The following is a 17191-nucleotide window of genomic DNA, read 5'->3' as shown; positions in this document are numbered from 1 at the left end:
AAGTGATTGGTTTAGGAGTAATGCAGCAGACATATCCTCCAGGGCACGACAGAAAGTATACACAGAATAGCGCACGGGAGCACATGCACAAAACAGTTTTGTAAAATTATATATCAATAATTTTTATTTGATCATATATCATTTTACAAAACTGTTTTGCGCATGTGCTCCCGCGCGCGCTATTTCAGTCACAACACTGCAATCAGAGGACGCGCTGAAACATCAACTCTCAATGCTGTTCTCTTCATTCATAACTCGTAGCCTACTGAGAAGGATATATGTGTGTAAATAGTTGTGCAACTGCGCAAACTTTGTTTTGAAGTTTAATGTTTGAGTTCCAGAGGAATTTGTGACTGTGTACCTGTTAAACCACATCTAAGTTTCGTAATTAGTAAGTCCGTGCTTTTCCTTTTTTTCTTCTCTTGTTTGCTGACTGATGAGGAGCCGCAGTGCCGTAGTGAAACGGTGTTTGTAGCCTATTTTTTAATAATAGTTGCAAGCAATCATAAAATACAGCAAGTTTTAAGCCCGTGCAGACCTCACTGCCATAGGCGCATCGCTTCACTATCTTGCTGAAATCGGAATGTTTGACGGAGGTCCTTCTCCTTAGTTACAGTTGCTGAGCTATAGGATTGGACGAGAACCCACTGAGCACAGACACGTCCAAACGACGTCATTACAACGTCTTTGTCGAACGTTCAGAAGACGTCCACTGAGTAGCCAGAATGAAAGTTTTTGCAACGTCTTTTTTAGACGTCTCTTTGACGTTCAATGTTGACGTCCATGTGACACAAAAAGTGAACGTTCAAAAGACGTCCAATGAAGAGTCAGCTTGAACGTCTTTTCTAGACGTCTTTTGAACGTTAACTATGGACGTCCAAGTGACATAAAAAGTGAACGTTCAGAAGACGTCCACTGATGAGCCAGAATGAAAGTTTTTGCAACGTCTTTTTTAGACGTCTTTTTGACGTTCACTGTTTACGTCCAAGTGACATAAAACGTAAACGTTCAAAAGACGTCCACTGAAGAGCCAGAACGAACGTCTTTTTTAGACGTCTTTTCAACGTTAACTATGGACGTCCAAATGACATAAAAAGTAAACGTTCAGAAGACGTCCACTGAGGAGCCAGAATGAAAGTTTTTGCAACGTCTTTTTTAGACGTCTTTTTGACGTTCACTGTTTACGTCCAAGTGACATAACGTGAACGTTCAAAAGACGTCCACTTAAGAGCCAGAACGAACGTCTTTTCAACGTTAACTGTGGACGTCCAAGTGACATAAAAAGTGAATGTTCAGAAGACGTCCACTGAGGAGCCAGAATGAACGTTTTTGCAACGTCTTTTTAACGTTCACTATTGACGTACACATTGAACTTTTTAAATTATCATTATTGACGTCCAACATCTTTACAGGGTTCTAAATAAAAAAGTCATTTCAATGTCACCTACAGATGTCTAGAGGGCATTCACACAATTTGACACATTTCTTGATTTCAGATGTCACAAATCAACTATTATTTTAATAGTTAATGAGGCCTGTCTTATCCTCTAACCCTATTATCTTTATTAAACCATGTTTTGGTCATCAGACCTTCATCAGTTTACAAGGTTGGATGACCACATGGTATACAATAAAACTCACTCGAGTCATAGTGAAAGCAGTGCGCACTACTGCTTTAAAATTGTAAATAAATGACCTATCCCCACCCCTGATATGCAAATACATTTTAGTATCCTTATTGGAAATAAATGACATCTGATCTATTAAAAAGGACAAAAATATAAATAAATAGTTTGAAATGCCAATATTTTATTTTTTTACATCTTTAATGATTTAAAAAAAAAAATCTGAACAGGCTGATTACTAAAACAAATTTGAAACAATGAACAAAAAGCAAGTGAACAAAAATATATAGAATTTTCCCTTAACTACACAAAATTTCACCACCCCTGTATGCCCTCCCCCTCCCATTCTTCTCAGCGCTGAACAGGCTGATAAATAAATACAATTAATTTAATTATTTAAACGGCAAGTGAACAAAAAAATTATAATAATAGAAAATTATAGAATATTTAAACCCGTGTGCCCTCCCCCTCCCTTCCTTCCCGGCGCATGCTTTAGGTGGTCTGCGGCATGGAGCTTGATTGTAGCCTCAGTCGCATTTGCATCCCATTTCAAGACAGCCACTGCAAGAGTTGAACAAAAAAATATATACATTTTTATATATATATATAGAAAACCAGTGTTACATTGCAATGACTTCACATACAATATTTTTTATGTGAAAACAACCAGCTGAGAAGTTCCTTATTCCTCCTGTCAAATATCAACTAAGTGGCAATACTGCACAGACCCATGGTGACTGGTGTGGTATATGGCAGCATACACCTGACTGAAGATTGGTTCTGTAAACTCGCTTCGCTGTATGTTAGGAAGGTGTAAGACTGCAATATTTTTGCTAAGACTGACACTAGAATATGTTGAGGTAGTGAAAACAAGTGAGTTAGTGTTAAACTTAAATGACGTGGGAAACTGCTGTGTACCTGTAATTGCTTCAAATGTTTTGGTTGATTCTAGAGGCAGTTTTTGCTTCTTCCCCTTCCCCTTCATGTTAAAACTCGACATTAGCCGGTTGGTGAAGAGCCTGAGGAAACAAATTCACCATTTAGAAATGACACGTGTGTGGTAATCTACAGGAACTGTAGCATGGGTGAGTGCCAAGAGTAGACTAAAGAAATGTGGTTCTGTTTAATCGATTCCAGAAAGTTGACCATTTTATAGCTCCAATGACATACTTTCCTGTCCTTGCACTTGTGAAATCCCCTCCTCTTTATACCTTACACATCAAGTTTCTTTGAGGACTCATGATTGCATTTCAGATAATTAATAAGCATTTAATCTCCTCCATTGTCTCCAGCTGCACTATATGGGCGGATGACAGAGGCAACTTACATTTGTTTAACTTTTTTTTATGAAATATGGAAATGGCAGTCAATGCAGTTTTCTGAAGCTTTTTCTATTTTTCCACAGCTTTCTTGTTTCGGACAGTGGTCTAGTGAATAAAGTGTATAGTATAAGTTGGTTAAGATGCGTCACATCCTCCGTCGACCAGCAAACTGTGACAATAAATGTAACGCGTTTTGTGTTCTGCGTGTAACATGTTCCTATATGTAGGGATCTTGTTAAAAATACCTGTCTAAAATTTTATGTATTCCATCTCTCAGATCTCTCCCTCCAATTCTGCTGAGTTGAAGCACCTTTAAAGGAACACTCTGACTTTTTGGGACTTTAGCCTATTCAACTTATCCCCCAGAGTTAGATAAGTCCATACATACCTTTTTCATCTCCGTGCGTGCTATAAGTCTGTTTGACGCACCCACCGCTAGTCTAGCTTAGCACAAAGACTGGATGTAAATGGTTGCAGCTAGCATACTAATCCAAATAAGTGACAAAATAACGCAAACATTTTCCTATTTACATGTTGTGATTTGTATAGTCACAGAGTGTACAAAAAACAAAGTCACATGAGACACAGACATATTTTAACCGTATAAATACTGGGAACTATATAGACGCGCCGTGGTGAGGAGCAGAGTTCGTTCAGAGCGCGTCTCAGGTGCTGCGGTTATCACTCCGCCCAAGTAGCAGTGCTTCCCCTTCAGAGAATATAGTTCCCAGTATTTATACAGTTAAAATATGTCTGTGTCTCATGTGACTTTGTTTTTTGTACACTCTGTGACTATACAAATCACAACATGTAAATAGGAAAGAGTTATTTTGTCACTTATTTGGATTAGTATGCTAACTGCAACCATTTACATCCAGTCTTTGTGCTAAGCTAGGCTAGCGGTGGGTGCGTCAAACAGACTTATAGCACGCACGGAGATGAAAAAGGTATGTATGGACTTATCTAACTCTGGGGGATAAGTTGAATAGGCTAAAGTCCCAAAAAGTCAGAGTGTTCCTTTAAAGAGAGGGTGTAACATTCCTGACATGTTAGAAAAACAACAACCTATAACAAGTTCTGACTTATATACCACAGAATAATATTTATAAATTAAATGGTGCATAAAATTATATCACTTCTAGATTGTGCATACCAGGGAGTCAAAGGCATCTTTATCTTTGAGGCGTTCCTCCTCTCTTTTAAACTCGTCCATCGTTTCTAGCTGCTCGATGTGGGCAGACGACAGGAGAGGCTCGCTTCTCCCCAGCCTTCTCACCTCGAGGTGGATGTCAACTAGCTTTGTCAAAACTTTTTTTTGAAATTCTGAAAACAAAAAGTACCACATATGTAAAAGTCTACATGTCGGTTTAAACTGCTGACAAGAAGCCAATTAGAAAATTATGCTACCGTTATCCTTAAACAGATGTTCAAAGTTAGACCTGCTAATGCTGTATGTCCTGTTCAATTCATTTTTATAGTTTTTGATACCAGCTCTAACACTTCAGTACTTACTTGCCATGGACATTGGAAATCGTAGGTCCCTACAAGGCCCTGTACTGGCTTCATGTGCAGAGGATTGCTCTGAGAAAGACCTCCCAGAGGATCTTTGGATGGGCGTGTCATAATCTGAAAGACGAAATGTGTCTATTACATTATTGTTCGTAATATGGATATTGCTCTTGTAGCAAGTTGTGTGCCTCTGCTGTACTCAGCAGTCAGTGCAAAAAGACCAATATACTTTTAGCCATGATGATACTTGATAGAGAATAAATTAAGGTCAAGCATGAAGCTAAGAATCTTAAAACCAGTTGTTAAAAATATGCACTATGACATGGCTGCTACTTTAGAACATTTACACTCTTGCCACAGTGAATTGCATTCGGAGGAATACCTTCTTTAGACAAATCGCTGTGCCTGGACTGCTTGTGTCCCATCTGGTGGCTCTGCCTGGACCCGTGGCTCTGATAATTGAATTTTAAACAATATTACAAACAGTCAATAAATTTTATTGTGGTTTATAGTGAAAACGGTAATTGTCCCATCCCTATTCCGGAGTGTTAACAACTTAGGGTTAACTAATAATTGTTGCAAACTGGTACTACCAACAAGATTAGTGCATTCCTGGAACTGGGCCTTAATGTATTTGAGATTCATAATAGTGGTTTCAATACTGACCAAAATAATTGTTATTGATTTTTTACATAATCGAGCAGCCCTAGTTTGTGCTCAAACCAAACTAGTTCCTAGTACAATTGATTTCGTTTGAGAAACAACATACGATAAAGGTTTTCTGCTTCAACATAAACTTAACTCTTTTTCTGTCTTTATTGCTTCAACCTAAAAAAGAGATAAAGAAGAATATTTCAAATTCTACAACTATTTTATATACAGAAATATACAGATCAGGGGCCGTATTAAAAAAAAAAATCTTATGACTAAAAATGTGCCAATTTAGGATAAACTCTTAAAATTAATGGCCATATCAGTCCAACATTTAAGACTTTCTAAGAGTATTTCAGCACATCTTAGCTAAGAGGACACACAGTTAATTCTCATACTGTATTTTCAGAAACTTTGGAAATATTTATTCTCTCCCCAAATTCGTCACTAATAAAACACAATAAAAAATAATTGAATGGGTAAGATTTTGTTTATAATATAAATGTTTTGCCATTTTATTAAAGTTTTCACATATAAGTCAAACAAAATTAAAATTTTAACAATAGTTCAAGCGTAATCTTTCTTTGTAAAAATATACGTTATCATCATACATATTTCAAAGGATTTGAATTGGAACAAACACTAACATCAGTTGATAATTCAACATAAAGTTACCTACTTTATTTTTGACAAAATACTATATATTTAGTCTAGTTTACAGTAAAAAATGTATAATCTATCCAAAACTATTTGTCTATTTTTGACAAATATGTTTAACGTTAGACAATTTTCGTTTTCTAGTTTTGGATAGATTATAAATTTTTTTTAGAGCATATAACGTTACATTTTAATTTGCAGTTATACGTTGCTTACAAATACATATAAAATCACGACATTTAAATATTTAAACACTCATTTTGCGGTTTTTCAGACATTATTTCATATAGCGATTAGAACAATTTAGCACATACATAAGAATAACTTACTATTCACAGCTGTATCCAATTCTCCTCGAAGTGAAAATAATCCACTTCTGAGGTCGATTTTTCCAAGATTAACATTCTTATATCGTCACAAGACGACATAAAGTACATAAATCTGATTAAATTTGATATGTTTTATCGAGCTGATGTGGACATTGACAGGTTTTCATGGATTGCCTCAGAACATTTGCTTGAAAAGCGCGTGCTCTTCACGTGTTCACATATTAACGTTAGGCCTACAATTAACGTTAGCAGATGAGAGAACGATAGACATCTCTCTTTTTATACAGATTACATAAACATAAAATATTTATATTAGTTTTGAATTCGATCATTTAAAAATAGACACTTATATTATAAAGATATATGCCTCTGTTTGCTGAGTTTTGTTTAAGATTAGACACGTGCTCCAGAAAAAAAGTTAACGGAGGGTCAGAATTATGTTTAAGCACAAAGTTTTGTTTCGACAAATTTGTAATTTTTTCTCACATTTCTTAAGTCTGTAACTTATGCAACGCCGGCGCGTTTGTCGACCCCGCGCAAAATGCCTACGTTTAAAGAAGTATTTCAAGGTATTAAGAGGCGTGACTTAATTCACTTCATCTGATGTCAACTGAATAACATATCAAATTAATGTTTTTTTTTGTACCTACCTGATTTTGTTCAATAAAAGCAGAGTCTCTGGATATCACCGTGTCTGCAGCCTCGCTTGATACCTTTCAGGTGACGTTGCGGTGTGGCGATTCTTCTTCTTTGGTTTTTTCCTCTAACGGTTGTCGCAAAATGGTCGCAAAATATGGTCGCTAACTGTTTTAGTCAGTGCGCCACAATGCCACCGTGCCACCCCCAGTTTATGAATGATCATGCTTATGCTACTGTTATTATTATGAAGAAAATAATAATTTTCATAATAATATTTTCTTAATATATTTATATATATACAGTTTTATATATTTTACAGGTCAAAAGTTTTAGATCGGTAAAAAAAATTATGTTTTTAAAATAAGTCTTTTCTGCTCACCAAGGCTGCATTTATTTTATTAAAAAAAACAATAAATAAAAAATAGATAAAAAAAATAATAATAATAATAATTAAAAAAAAAGCATCATTGTCACTTCAATGTCACATGGTCCTTCAGAAATCATTAGAATATGCTGATGAATGCTCAAAAAACATTCATTATTATTTTCAATGTTGAAAACAGTTGTGTACAATTTTTTTTTCAAAATTCTTTGATGAATAGAAAGTTCAAAAGAACAGCATTTATTTAAAATATTTTCTAACATTATAAATGTCTTTACTGTAACGTTTGATCAGTTTAACATCCTTGATGAATAGGGTTAGGTAGCCTTCCGGTTTGTAGCATGAACCTGAGCCACTGCCGCCCGCTATCATATTTATTGCACAACACTGCTGATCAGGTGCAGAGTTTGCAGTGTGTCCTAACCAAAATCGTGATGGTTTCCTCTTTCTGCATACCCTACCCCTTCCTCTATTCCTGCCACATTCTCATAACTTCTTTCTTATTATCGATAATAGCTTCCTACTTGCTGTAACTTTGTGTATAATTTTGTTGTATTTTGTGCTAGGGTTAACAACCCTAACCCTAAATTTTCCTCTTGATTCATAACAATGCTCTGTTGATCATACCTGCAACTATTACATAAACCAGTATTCATGTTTCCTCTATTATCCTGACACATTCTCATAACTTCTTTCATTATTATAGATTTAGCTTCTGATTTACTTACTTTGCGGTATATTTAAATATTTTTAAGTAGGATGGTTACCCTAACCCTAACCCTATCTCACACATATTTGCTATATTTGTTCATCCGTAAAGGATTCTGTGTCCTCCAGGACATAACTGCAGTATATGTGCTAAATCAACATTGAATTAGGAGTTTTTACAAAAACAAAAATACACATATGATCCCACTCCAACATTTTCAATATAAATCTGTAATATTTTAGGCCCTTTGTGGGCTCAACCATATGTGCAAGGTTGTAATTCTACTGAATTGTTTTTAATGCTGGAAATGTGCATGCACTGAATGTGCAAGTTTGAGCACACATTCTTCCAAAATAAATATATTTCAGAAATTTCACAGTTTCCATTTCTTAATCCATATAAATTAAAGAAATTGTAAATAATTGATTAATTCCACAGACGTCCACAAGAGTCCCTAGTCAGACTTTCAGATTTTGAACCCATTTTGCATGTCCTCAGACGTTCATAGGGGATCCTAGTCAGACGTTCAGATTTTGAACATGTTTTGCACGTCCACAGACGTCCAAAAGAGTCCCTAGTCAGACGTTCAGATATTGAACCAGTTTTGCACGTCCACAGACGTCCAAAAGTGTCCCTAGTCAGACGGTCAGATATTGAACCAGTTTTGCACGTCCACAGACGTCGAAAAGAGTCCCTAGTCAGACGTTCAGATATTGAACCAGTTCTGCACGTCCACAGACGTCCAAAAGAGTCCCTAGTCAGATGTTCAGATATTGAACCAGTTTCGCACGTCCACAGACGTCCAAAAGAGTCCCTAGTCAGACGTTCAGATATTGAACCAGTTTCGCACGTCCACAGACGTCCAAAAAAGTTCCTAGTCAGACGTTCAGATATTGAACCAGTTTTGCACGTCCACAGACGTCCAAAAGAGTCCCTAGTCAGATGTTCAGATATTGAACCAGTTTCGCACGTCCACAGACGTCCATAGGGGGTCCTAGTTAGACGTTCAGATATTGAACCAGTTTCGCACGTCCACAGACGTCCAAAAATGTCCCTAGTCAGACGTTCAGATATTGAACCAGTTTCGCACGTCCACAGACGTCCAAAAGAGTCCCTAGTCAGACGTTCAGATATTTAACCAGTTTCGCACGTCCACAGACGTCCAAAAATGTCCCTAGTCAGATGTTCAGATATTGAACCAGTTTTGCACGTCCACAGACGTCCATAGGGGGGGTCCTAGTTAGACGTTCAGATATTGAACCAGTTTCGCGCGTCCACAGACGTCGAAAAGAGTCCCTAGTTAGACGTTCAGATATTGAACCAGTTTCGCACGTCCACAGACGTCCAAAAGAGTCCCTAGTCAGACGTTCAGATATTGAACCAGTTTCGCACGTCCACAGACGTCCAAAAGAGTCCCTAGTCAGACGTTCAGATATTGAACCAGTTTCGCACGTCCACAGACGTCCAAAAGAGTCCCTAGTCAGACGTTCAGATATTGAACCAGTTTTGCACGTCCACAGACGTCCAAAAGAGTCCCTAGTCAGACGTTCAGATATTGAACCAGTTTTGCACGTCCACAGACGTCCAAAAGAGTCCCTAGTCAGACGTTCAGATATTGAACCAGTTTTGCACGTCCACAGACGTCCAAAAGAGTCCCTAGTCAGACGTTCAGATATTGAACCAGTTTCGCACGTCCACAGACGTCCATAGGGGGTCCTAGTTAGACGTTCAGATATTGAACCAGTTTCGCACGTCCACAGACGTCCATAGGGGGTCCTAAATAGACGTTCAGATATTGAACCAGTTTCGCACGTCCACAGACGTCCAAAAGTGTCCCAAGTCAGACGTTCAGATATTGAACCAGTTTCGCACGTCCACAGACGTCCATAGGGGGTCCTAGTCAGACGTTCAGTTTTTGAACTTGTTTTGAACGTCCACAGACATCCATAGGGGGTCCTAAATAGACGTTCAGATATTGAACCAGTTTCGCACGTCCACAGACGTCTATAGGGGGTCCTAGTCAGACGTTCAGTTTTTGAACTTGTTTTGAACGTCCACAGACATCCATAGGGGGTCCTAGTCAGACGTTCAAATTTTGAACCTGTTTTGCACGTCCACAGGACGTACAAAAGTGGTTCTGAACTGACGGACGTTATACGGAGATGATCTGAACGTCAAACAGACGTCGCGTGTTTGCTGGGAACCGTTCAAGGGCGGGGTTTTGCGAACGGTCAATTACAGCTGTGATTCATTTTTGTAATTACAATGTTGACTCTTGAACCCAATGGTTCTCTCAACTGGTTTGGTCATGGGACCCACATTTTCCCATGGCCATTAATCCATGATCCAAATGGTTAGTAATTTTAACCAGCAAATGTATTTCTAAAAAAATTATTTACACACACCCAAGTACCATCCCATTTTACTTAAAGCTGCAGTCCGTCGTTTTTCCTCTTTGTCGCCATCTCTGTTCGAAATCTGCAATTGCAGTTATTCGCGGAATTATTAACTGTGCGTGGGTAGTAAATCGGCATGAAACAGCGCGGATGAACACAATGTATTGAGGAGAACCTGTCGCTGCCGCGTTGCTGTGGATACTGTACTGTCATCAGCAATCTCAGAGTATACTTTTTGAAAGTGTCAACATTAGAATTTTCATCGAAAAATGTCATCTGAACAAGTAAGTAACATTCACTTTTGTTCTGACCAAATTCGGGGGGTGGGGGGAAGCATTGCAGTAGGCTATAGCATGCTGATTAAATCTAACGATTGCTTATATCACGTCAAAACGTGAAAAATATATTTTTTCTGAAGTCCGAAGTCTTTGTGTTTTACAACTGGTGAATCTCCAGTTGTCACTGGTGATTGTCGCTTTAAACTTTCGGGATCCGCCATACCAAGTGCTAAGCTAAATCTCCACCATCATCCACACACGCTATAATAGCCGACTAGCCGAGACTCCTTCTCTATGTGTACAGAAGTGACGTAATGACGCAAAGACATGCTCGAAATTCCCGCGGAAATCCACCAGTACCACTAGAATTAAAATCATTATTACAAGCTTACCGTTTTGAATCGAGGTAAGGCAAGCAGATCGTTTTGAACACTGTCTGGTTACGTTTTTTTTCAAAAATGTATTTTTTGACATTTTTAAACCCAAAAAAGTGCCGGACTGCAGCTTTAACACACACTGGTGATAAGAATATCACTAACTGTCATGATGTTAGTTTAGTTTTTTATTTTGGTCAAGGTCAAGGTCACTTTTATTTACAGTATATAGCACCTTAAAACAGCATTTCTGCTGACCAAGGTAATTCACAAAAACACAATACAAATGACAGTCACACAAAAATACAGAGTATAAAGATGTAAATTAGCAACTTAAAACCATTTTAAATTCAAGGCTAAGAATTTCACTCACTAAGACAACATATCCAAAAATGATGAATAGGCCTGAGAAAAAAAGATATGTTTTCAGAGATGACTTAAATGCAGATAAAGAAGAAGATAGACTAACAGATTGAGGTAGCGAATTTCACAGCTTATGGTCAAATACGGAGAAGGCTCTGTCACCTTTAGATTTCAAGTGAGACAATGGGACGATTAATAGTTTGTCAGAGGATGATCTGAGAGATCTTTGGGGAGAGTATGGACAAATAAGGTCTGCAATTTAAACTGGAGCAAGACCATGCAAGGCTTTAAATAACAAGGTTAAATCCTTGTAATCAATTCTGTATTTGACCGGTAGCTAATGTAAACGTAACAAAATAGGGATGATATTGCTCACCCCTCTTCCCCGTTAAGAAGCGAGTTGCAGCATTTTGAACCAGTTGCAAACATAATAAGAAAAAATAGTTAAAGCAACACCAAGGAACTTTTCCTCTGCGGTCTACAGGTTGGAAGCGGAATTGTCCATTACCGCTGTCGTAAATAATTTAGCCTACCACAGCCTACTGTCGGATGCAGGCTCGCTGTTTATCCAGCACCGGCTTTGGAATGAACGATGTCCACAGACAAGGTAGAGTATGATGCATGATTTAATGAAAGTATGATGTATTGCGACATCAGAAACGAAGAAAAACTAAATAATGTTGACGTAAAGAGAGTCAAATTTGTAGTTCCCTTTCGAGGGAACTCGCGATGCGTCGATGACGCTTTGGGAACGCATACAGCGTGAACGAATCTGAAGCAGCTGTGTCAACTTAGTCCAAAGTAATGAATGAACGAGCGCCACGTGCGGGTGACGTCATGACCAGGATACAAAAGCGCACTCGGTGAAACCGGCACTTCAGCTTTTTTGCCTCAGCAAAACAATCTGTGTCTGACTGTCTGTCTATTTACTGTTGTCCGTGATTTATATATATATATATTTTGTGGTTACTATGGCGAAACAATTATACAGGCTGTGTGCTTCTCCCTGCCCGCGTTATTTAACGGGTGGGGACACACACGAGCTGTGTGTAATGTGTTTGGGAGTGGAGCATGCGGTGTCGGCCTTCGAGGGGGCTGACTGCCATCATTGTGAGAAGCTTCCGCTTCGCACGCTCTGCTTCCGTCTGTCACTCTTTGAGGAGAGTGGTCAGGCTCGCGATCCTCAGGGTGCAGGACCCACTGTTGCCAAGGCAGCACGGAGAATGCATTCCTGGGGATCGCAAAAGGATCTCTCAGAAGGGTTGGAGACGGGTCAGAGGACCTTATCTCCTTCCTGTCCTGGGAGATCCAGCGCTCTCTCTCCGGTGTCGGAAGCCCGCTCTGCGGCTTCTTCTGCCCGGGTAGAGAGCCCAATGCTTCAGTGCTCTAGCTCCGAGGAGGTAGATGTACTAAGCATTGGCAGTGACACAATCACTGGAGAAGGGGACTCGCCATCCTCTTCTCCAGCATATGAGGAGCTGGTGGAAGTGATAACTCGTGCTGTGGATAAATTACATATTGAATGGCCAGCCGAGAAAAGGGGCGCTCGTCCGAAAAGCAAATTAGACGAGCGCTTCTTACCATCTAATGTTTCACTTCCACCACGAGGTCTTCCATTTTTTCCTGATCTTCACAGTGAGCTGTCTAGATCATGGGATAAACCGTATTCTTCTCGGCTCTTTAGTCCTCAAGTGCATATTTATTCGGGGATTAGAGGGCTGAGAGAGCATGGTTACGAGTCGATGCCCCGGGCTGAACAGACGCTCGCGAGTTATCTGTCACCCGGTTCAGCATCGTCTCTGAAGACCTCGGCTTTGCCCACTAAGCCATTAAAAACGACATCTACATTAGTGGGCAAAGCATATACGGCAGCAGGTCAGGCTGGAGCGTGTCTACACACTATGGCACTGCTCCAGGCATATCAGGCTGAGCTGCTGGGGGATTTGGATAAGAGTGAGGGAGTTGGTCCCGAGGAGGTTCGAGAACTTCGTCGGGCCACAGATTTATCTCTCAGGGCTACTAAGGAGACCGCCAGAGCAATCGGGCGGTCTATGGCAGCCCTTGTAGCCACTTAGAGGCACCTCTGGCTGAATCTGGCAGATTTAAAGGACAAAGACCGTTCTTTTCTGCTGGATGCTCCTGTCGAGCCTTCTGGTCTCTTCGGCGACTCCGTCAATTCTGTCGTCGATAGATTCCAGGAGGCTAAAAAGCAGTCAGAGGCGTTCAAAAAATTTCTCCCTCGCCGAGTCCAACCCCCTGGGGCTGCTGTGCGTGAGCAGCCCCAGCCGTCAGGCTCCTCATATAGAGGTCAGCAAAAGGAGAGTGTTGCGTCTCGTGCACCTCCGCAAAAATACTGGAAGCAGACGCAACACTCTCAGTCGAAGCCCTCGAAGCCGAAGCCGGATCTGAGGACCGTTCTTCAGGCTAAGAAGGCTCAGAAGAAAAGGTCCTGACGCCAATGGCGTCAGACCAGTGAGGGCAGCCCCACCCGGGGTGCAGCGGGTCACACCTCAGTATACGGTGTCCGTTCCACCTCGGTGTCCTCAGGGGACCATTCTGCCAACCCCGCCACCCTTGGTGCTTCGGGGCGCAGTGGTTCCCAGCGAATGTCTGGCGCAAGGTCGACCCGACATTGCGTCGGAAATTAACCCTCTGAGGGGGGTTCAAAAACAATCAGTTCGGGTAGTTCCTGCCGGTATGTTTCAGGTCCCCGAGCTGAGTGTCTCAGTTACACCAGAGACCAGCCCCGAGGGGCTGGTTCCCTTAGTAGAATTTCTGTCAGAGTGGAAGATTCTGTCAAATGTTTCTCGATGGGTCCTGCATATAGTAGAGAAAGGATACAGAATCCAGTTTGGTTCTCGTCCTCCTCGCTACAACGGGGTGTTGCTCACGTTAGTGCGTCCCGAGCAGGCTCTGGTGATGGAGCAAGAGGTGAAAGCTCTGTTAGCCAAGAAGGCTATAGAGCAGGTGTTTCCACCCGACAGGGAATCGTGTTTTTACAGCCGCTATTTCATCGTTCCAAAAAAGGATGGGGGGTTGCGTCCCATTTTAGATCTTCGTCTGTTGAATCGTACAGTACAGAAACTCAAATTCAAGATGCTGACACTCAAGCAGATTGTGACTCAAATCAGATCCGAGGACTGGTTTGTTACAATAGATCTGAAAGACTCTTACTTCCATATCTCCATCCTCCCTCAGCACAGGAAGTTCCTGAGGTTTTCTTTCGGGGGCAAAGAATACCAGTATCGGGTACTTCCGTTCGGTCTAGCACTATCACCCCGCACGTTCACGAAGTGCGTAGATGCAGCTCTGGCCCCGCTCAGGCTGCAGGGCATACGTATTCTGAACTACATAGACGACTGGCTGATTCTAGCGGAATCAGAGCAGTTAGCGGTTCGGCACCGAGGTGTTGTTCTCGCTCATATGCGGAAATTGGGGTTGAGGCTCAACACCAAGAAGAGTGTGCTGACTCCATTACAGAGGACCACTTTTCTTGGTGTGGTATGGGATTCAGTCACGATGCGGGCCGTTCTATCCTGCTATCCTGATAGCCACAAAAGAGCTAAAGCTAGGCCAGTCACGCACTGTAAAACAGTTCGAGAGACTGTTGGGCCTCATGGCAGCGGAGTCCAATGTGATACCCTTTGGCCTGCTGTACATGAGACCTTTGCAGTGGTGGCTCAGGACCAGAGGGTTCTCCCCGAGGGGAAACCCACTTCGGGTAATCAAGATCACGCGGCGGTGTCTCCGCGCCTTGGTTATGTGGAGGAAACATTGGTTCCTGTCCCAGGGTCCGGTGTTGGGAGCTCTTTGTCATCGAGTTGTGATCTCGACAGATGCTTCCCTCACCAGCTCAGGGTCTGTGGAGGAGTCATCATCTCTCGTGGCACATAAATTGCCTGGAGATGATGGCCATTTTCAATGCGCTGAGGCACTTCCTCCCGGACCTGAGGGGCCACCATGTGCTTGTCCGGACAGACAACACATCGGTGGTCTCTTATCTGAATCGCCAGGGAGGTCTACGGTCGCGTCCACTGTGCAAGTTGGCGCACCAGATCCTCCTATGGTCCCTAGGGAAATTACGCTCTCTGAGGGCAGTGTATATTCCGGGGGTACAGAATATCGGAGCAGACGTCCTGTCGAGGCAGGAGCTGAGGCCAGGGGATTGGAGACTCCACCCTGAGGCGGTGGAGAAAATATGGGAGTTTTATGGCCAGGCTCAATTGGACCTGTTTTTCTGTCTCAGGCCGGGGGCACGATATTTCACCCCCGACCAGAGATTTGGAAACTATGGGTTTGGCCTCTGAGGGGGCCCAATGCGTAGAGAGTGGTCTCTCAGCCGAGGTTGTTGAGACCATTCTAAGCTCCAGAGCTCCCGCTACAAGGAAGTTGTACACTTTAAAGTGGAGAGTTTTCACTTCTTGGTGTCACCAGCGACAGTGGGATCCGGTTTCCTGTTCAGTAAACACAGTACTGGAGTACCTACAGGAGCGCTTTGCGTCAGGTTTATGTCCGTCCACCTTGAAGATTTATGTGGCGGCTATTGCGGCTTTCCACACCCCGGTGGGTGGTACATCTTTGGGTCGAGACCCCCTGATTACTCGTTTCCTTCGTGGCACCCTGAGGCTAAGGCCTGCAACTCGTACTAGGATGCCGGCTTGGGATTTCGCATTGGTTCTAGAAGGCCTATCTGGGGCTCCGTTTGAGCCCTTAGAGTCGGTCTCAGAAAAATTTCTTACTTTTAAGACTATTTTCCTCCTAGCCATTTCTTCCCTTAAGAGAGTCGGAGATCTTCAGGCCCTTTCGGTATCTCCTACCTGCCTGGAGTTCGCTCTAGGCATGGTTAAGGCATTTTTATACCCTAAGCAAGGTTATGTCCCTAAGGTACCTACCATCACTCCTAGGCCTATTGTGCTGCAGGCTTTCTGTCCTCCTCCGTTCACTTCATCGGACCAGGAAAGGTTGAACCTCTTGTGTCCAGTGCGAGCATTGGACACTTATGTTCATCGGTCTTCTTCTTGGAGGAAGGCCGACCAGCTGTTTGTTTGTTTCGGATCACACAAGAAAGGTCTTCCTGCTTCTAAGCAGACAGTTAGTAAGTGGACAGTTGAGGCTATTACTCTTGCTTATGAGTCCTCTGGCCAGCCTTGCCCTTTGGTGGTCAGGGCTCATTCCACTAGAAGTATGGCGGCCTCTAAAGCCTTAATTTCTGGAGTTTCTCTCCAAGACGTTTGTGATGCGGCGGGCTGGTCCTCTCCGCTTACATTCGTCAGATTTTATAGCCTGGACCTGGATGCTGCCCCAGGGTCCCATGTTCTTAGTGCTTAGTGTTTTCTGGATGACAGTATTACTCTCAGGCATTTGTAACTATGGAGGTTTGGGTATTCTCGTTCCCAAAGCGTCATCGACACATCGCGAGTTCCCTCGAAAGGGAACGTCTCAGGTTACGTATGTAACCATAGTTCCCTGAGAAAGGGAACGAGACGATGCGTCGCCATACTTCCTGCATTCCTGGGATTGTCTTGCTTCGGCAAGTTTATGCTGAAGTGCCGGTTTCACAGAGTGCGCTTTTGTATCCTGGTCATGACGTCACCCGCACGTGGCGCTCGTTCATTCATTACTTTGGACTAAGTTGACACAGCTGCTTCAGATTCGTTCACGCTGTACGCGTTCCCAAAGCGTCATCGACGCATCGTCTCGTTCCCTTTCTCAGGGAACTATGGTTACATACGTAACCTGAGACGTTTTCTCATTAGAACTACAGAAACACGACCCGATCTGGCAAACTTACATAGTGTGGTTATAGCAGATATAGGACCGCAAAGCGGAGGCATAAGTGAAAAACTGGCTATAAAGCCAGAGTTTGTTTGTCGAATTTTAACTCTGATGCAACATCAACACCCATGTTCTTTACATGAGTGTGGATATACGTTGGCAGAGGTCCTAAACTAGAGGTC

General features: G+C 42.0%; 2 protein-coding genes across 7 annotated transcripts in view; one reads left to right on the top strand and one right to left on the bottom strand.

Annotated features, from left to right (window-relative positions):
- Positions 1-17191, top strand: part of znf711 (zinc finger protein 711) — a 555809-nt gene that overhangs the window by 206230 nt on the left and 332388 nt on the right. The gene's annotated exons all lie outside the window — the stretch shown is intronic.
- Positions 1796-6948, bottom strand: LOC307008627 (uncharacterized protein). 5 transcript variants are annotated; one of them, XM_079631601.1, is made up of 7 exons: positions 6744-6948; positions 5259-5284; positions 4839-4908; positions 4460-4573; positions 4101-4270; positions 2544-2644; positions 1796-2186 (listed from the first exon to the last, which is right to left on the bottom strand). In XM_079631601.1, exons 3-6 carry the CDS (start codon positions 4879-4881, stop codon positions 2612-2614), a joined length of 360 nt encoding a protein of 119 aa, XP_079487727.1. In that variant the 5' UTR covers positions 4882-4908; positions 5259-5284; positions 6744-6948; the 3' UTR covers positions 1796-2186; positions 2544-2611. The 5 variants fall into 5 exon arrangements, 4 of the variants coding, with proteins under 4 accessions (XP_079487727.1, XP_079487724.1, XP_079487726.1 ...); XM_079631598.1 differs by lacking the exon at positions 5259-5284; XM_079631600.1 differs by lacking the exons at positions 5259-5284; positions 6744-6948 and adding an exon at positions 6094-6703.

Source organism: Phoxinus phoxinus (assembly GCF_949152265.1).
Source record: "Phoxinus phoxinus genome assembly, chromosome: 12".
Lineage (NCBI taxonomy): Eukaryota > Metazoa > Chordata > Actinopteri > Cypriniformes > Leuciscidae > Phoxinus > Phoxinus phoxinus.
This window is presented reverse-complemented; position numbering and strand designations above follow the sequence as displayed.

Bases quoted from the DNA above. Each gene is read 5' to 3' on its own strand.
- LOC307008627 (XM_079631601.1), bottom strand. From the start codon at position 4,881: ATGGGACACAAGCAGTCCAGGCACAGCGATTTGTCTAAAGAAG. The intron at 4,574-4,838 runs GTATTCCTCCGA...TTCGTCTTTCAG, and splicing joins CAGCGATTTGTCTAAAGAAG to ATTATGACACGCCCATCCAA. The intron at 2,645-4,100 runs GTATGCACAATC...TTGTTTCCTCAG, and splicing joins AAGATGCCTTTGACTCCCTG to GCTCTTCACCAACCGGCTAA.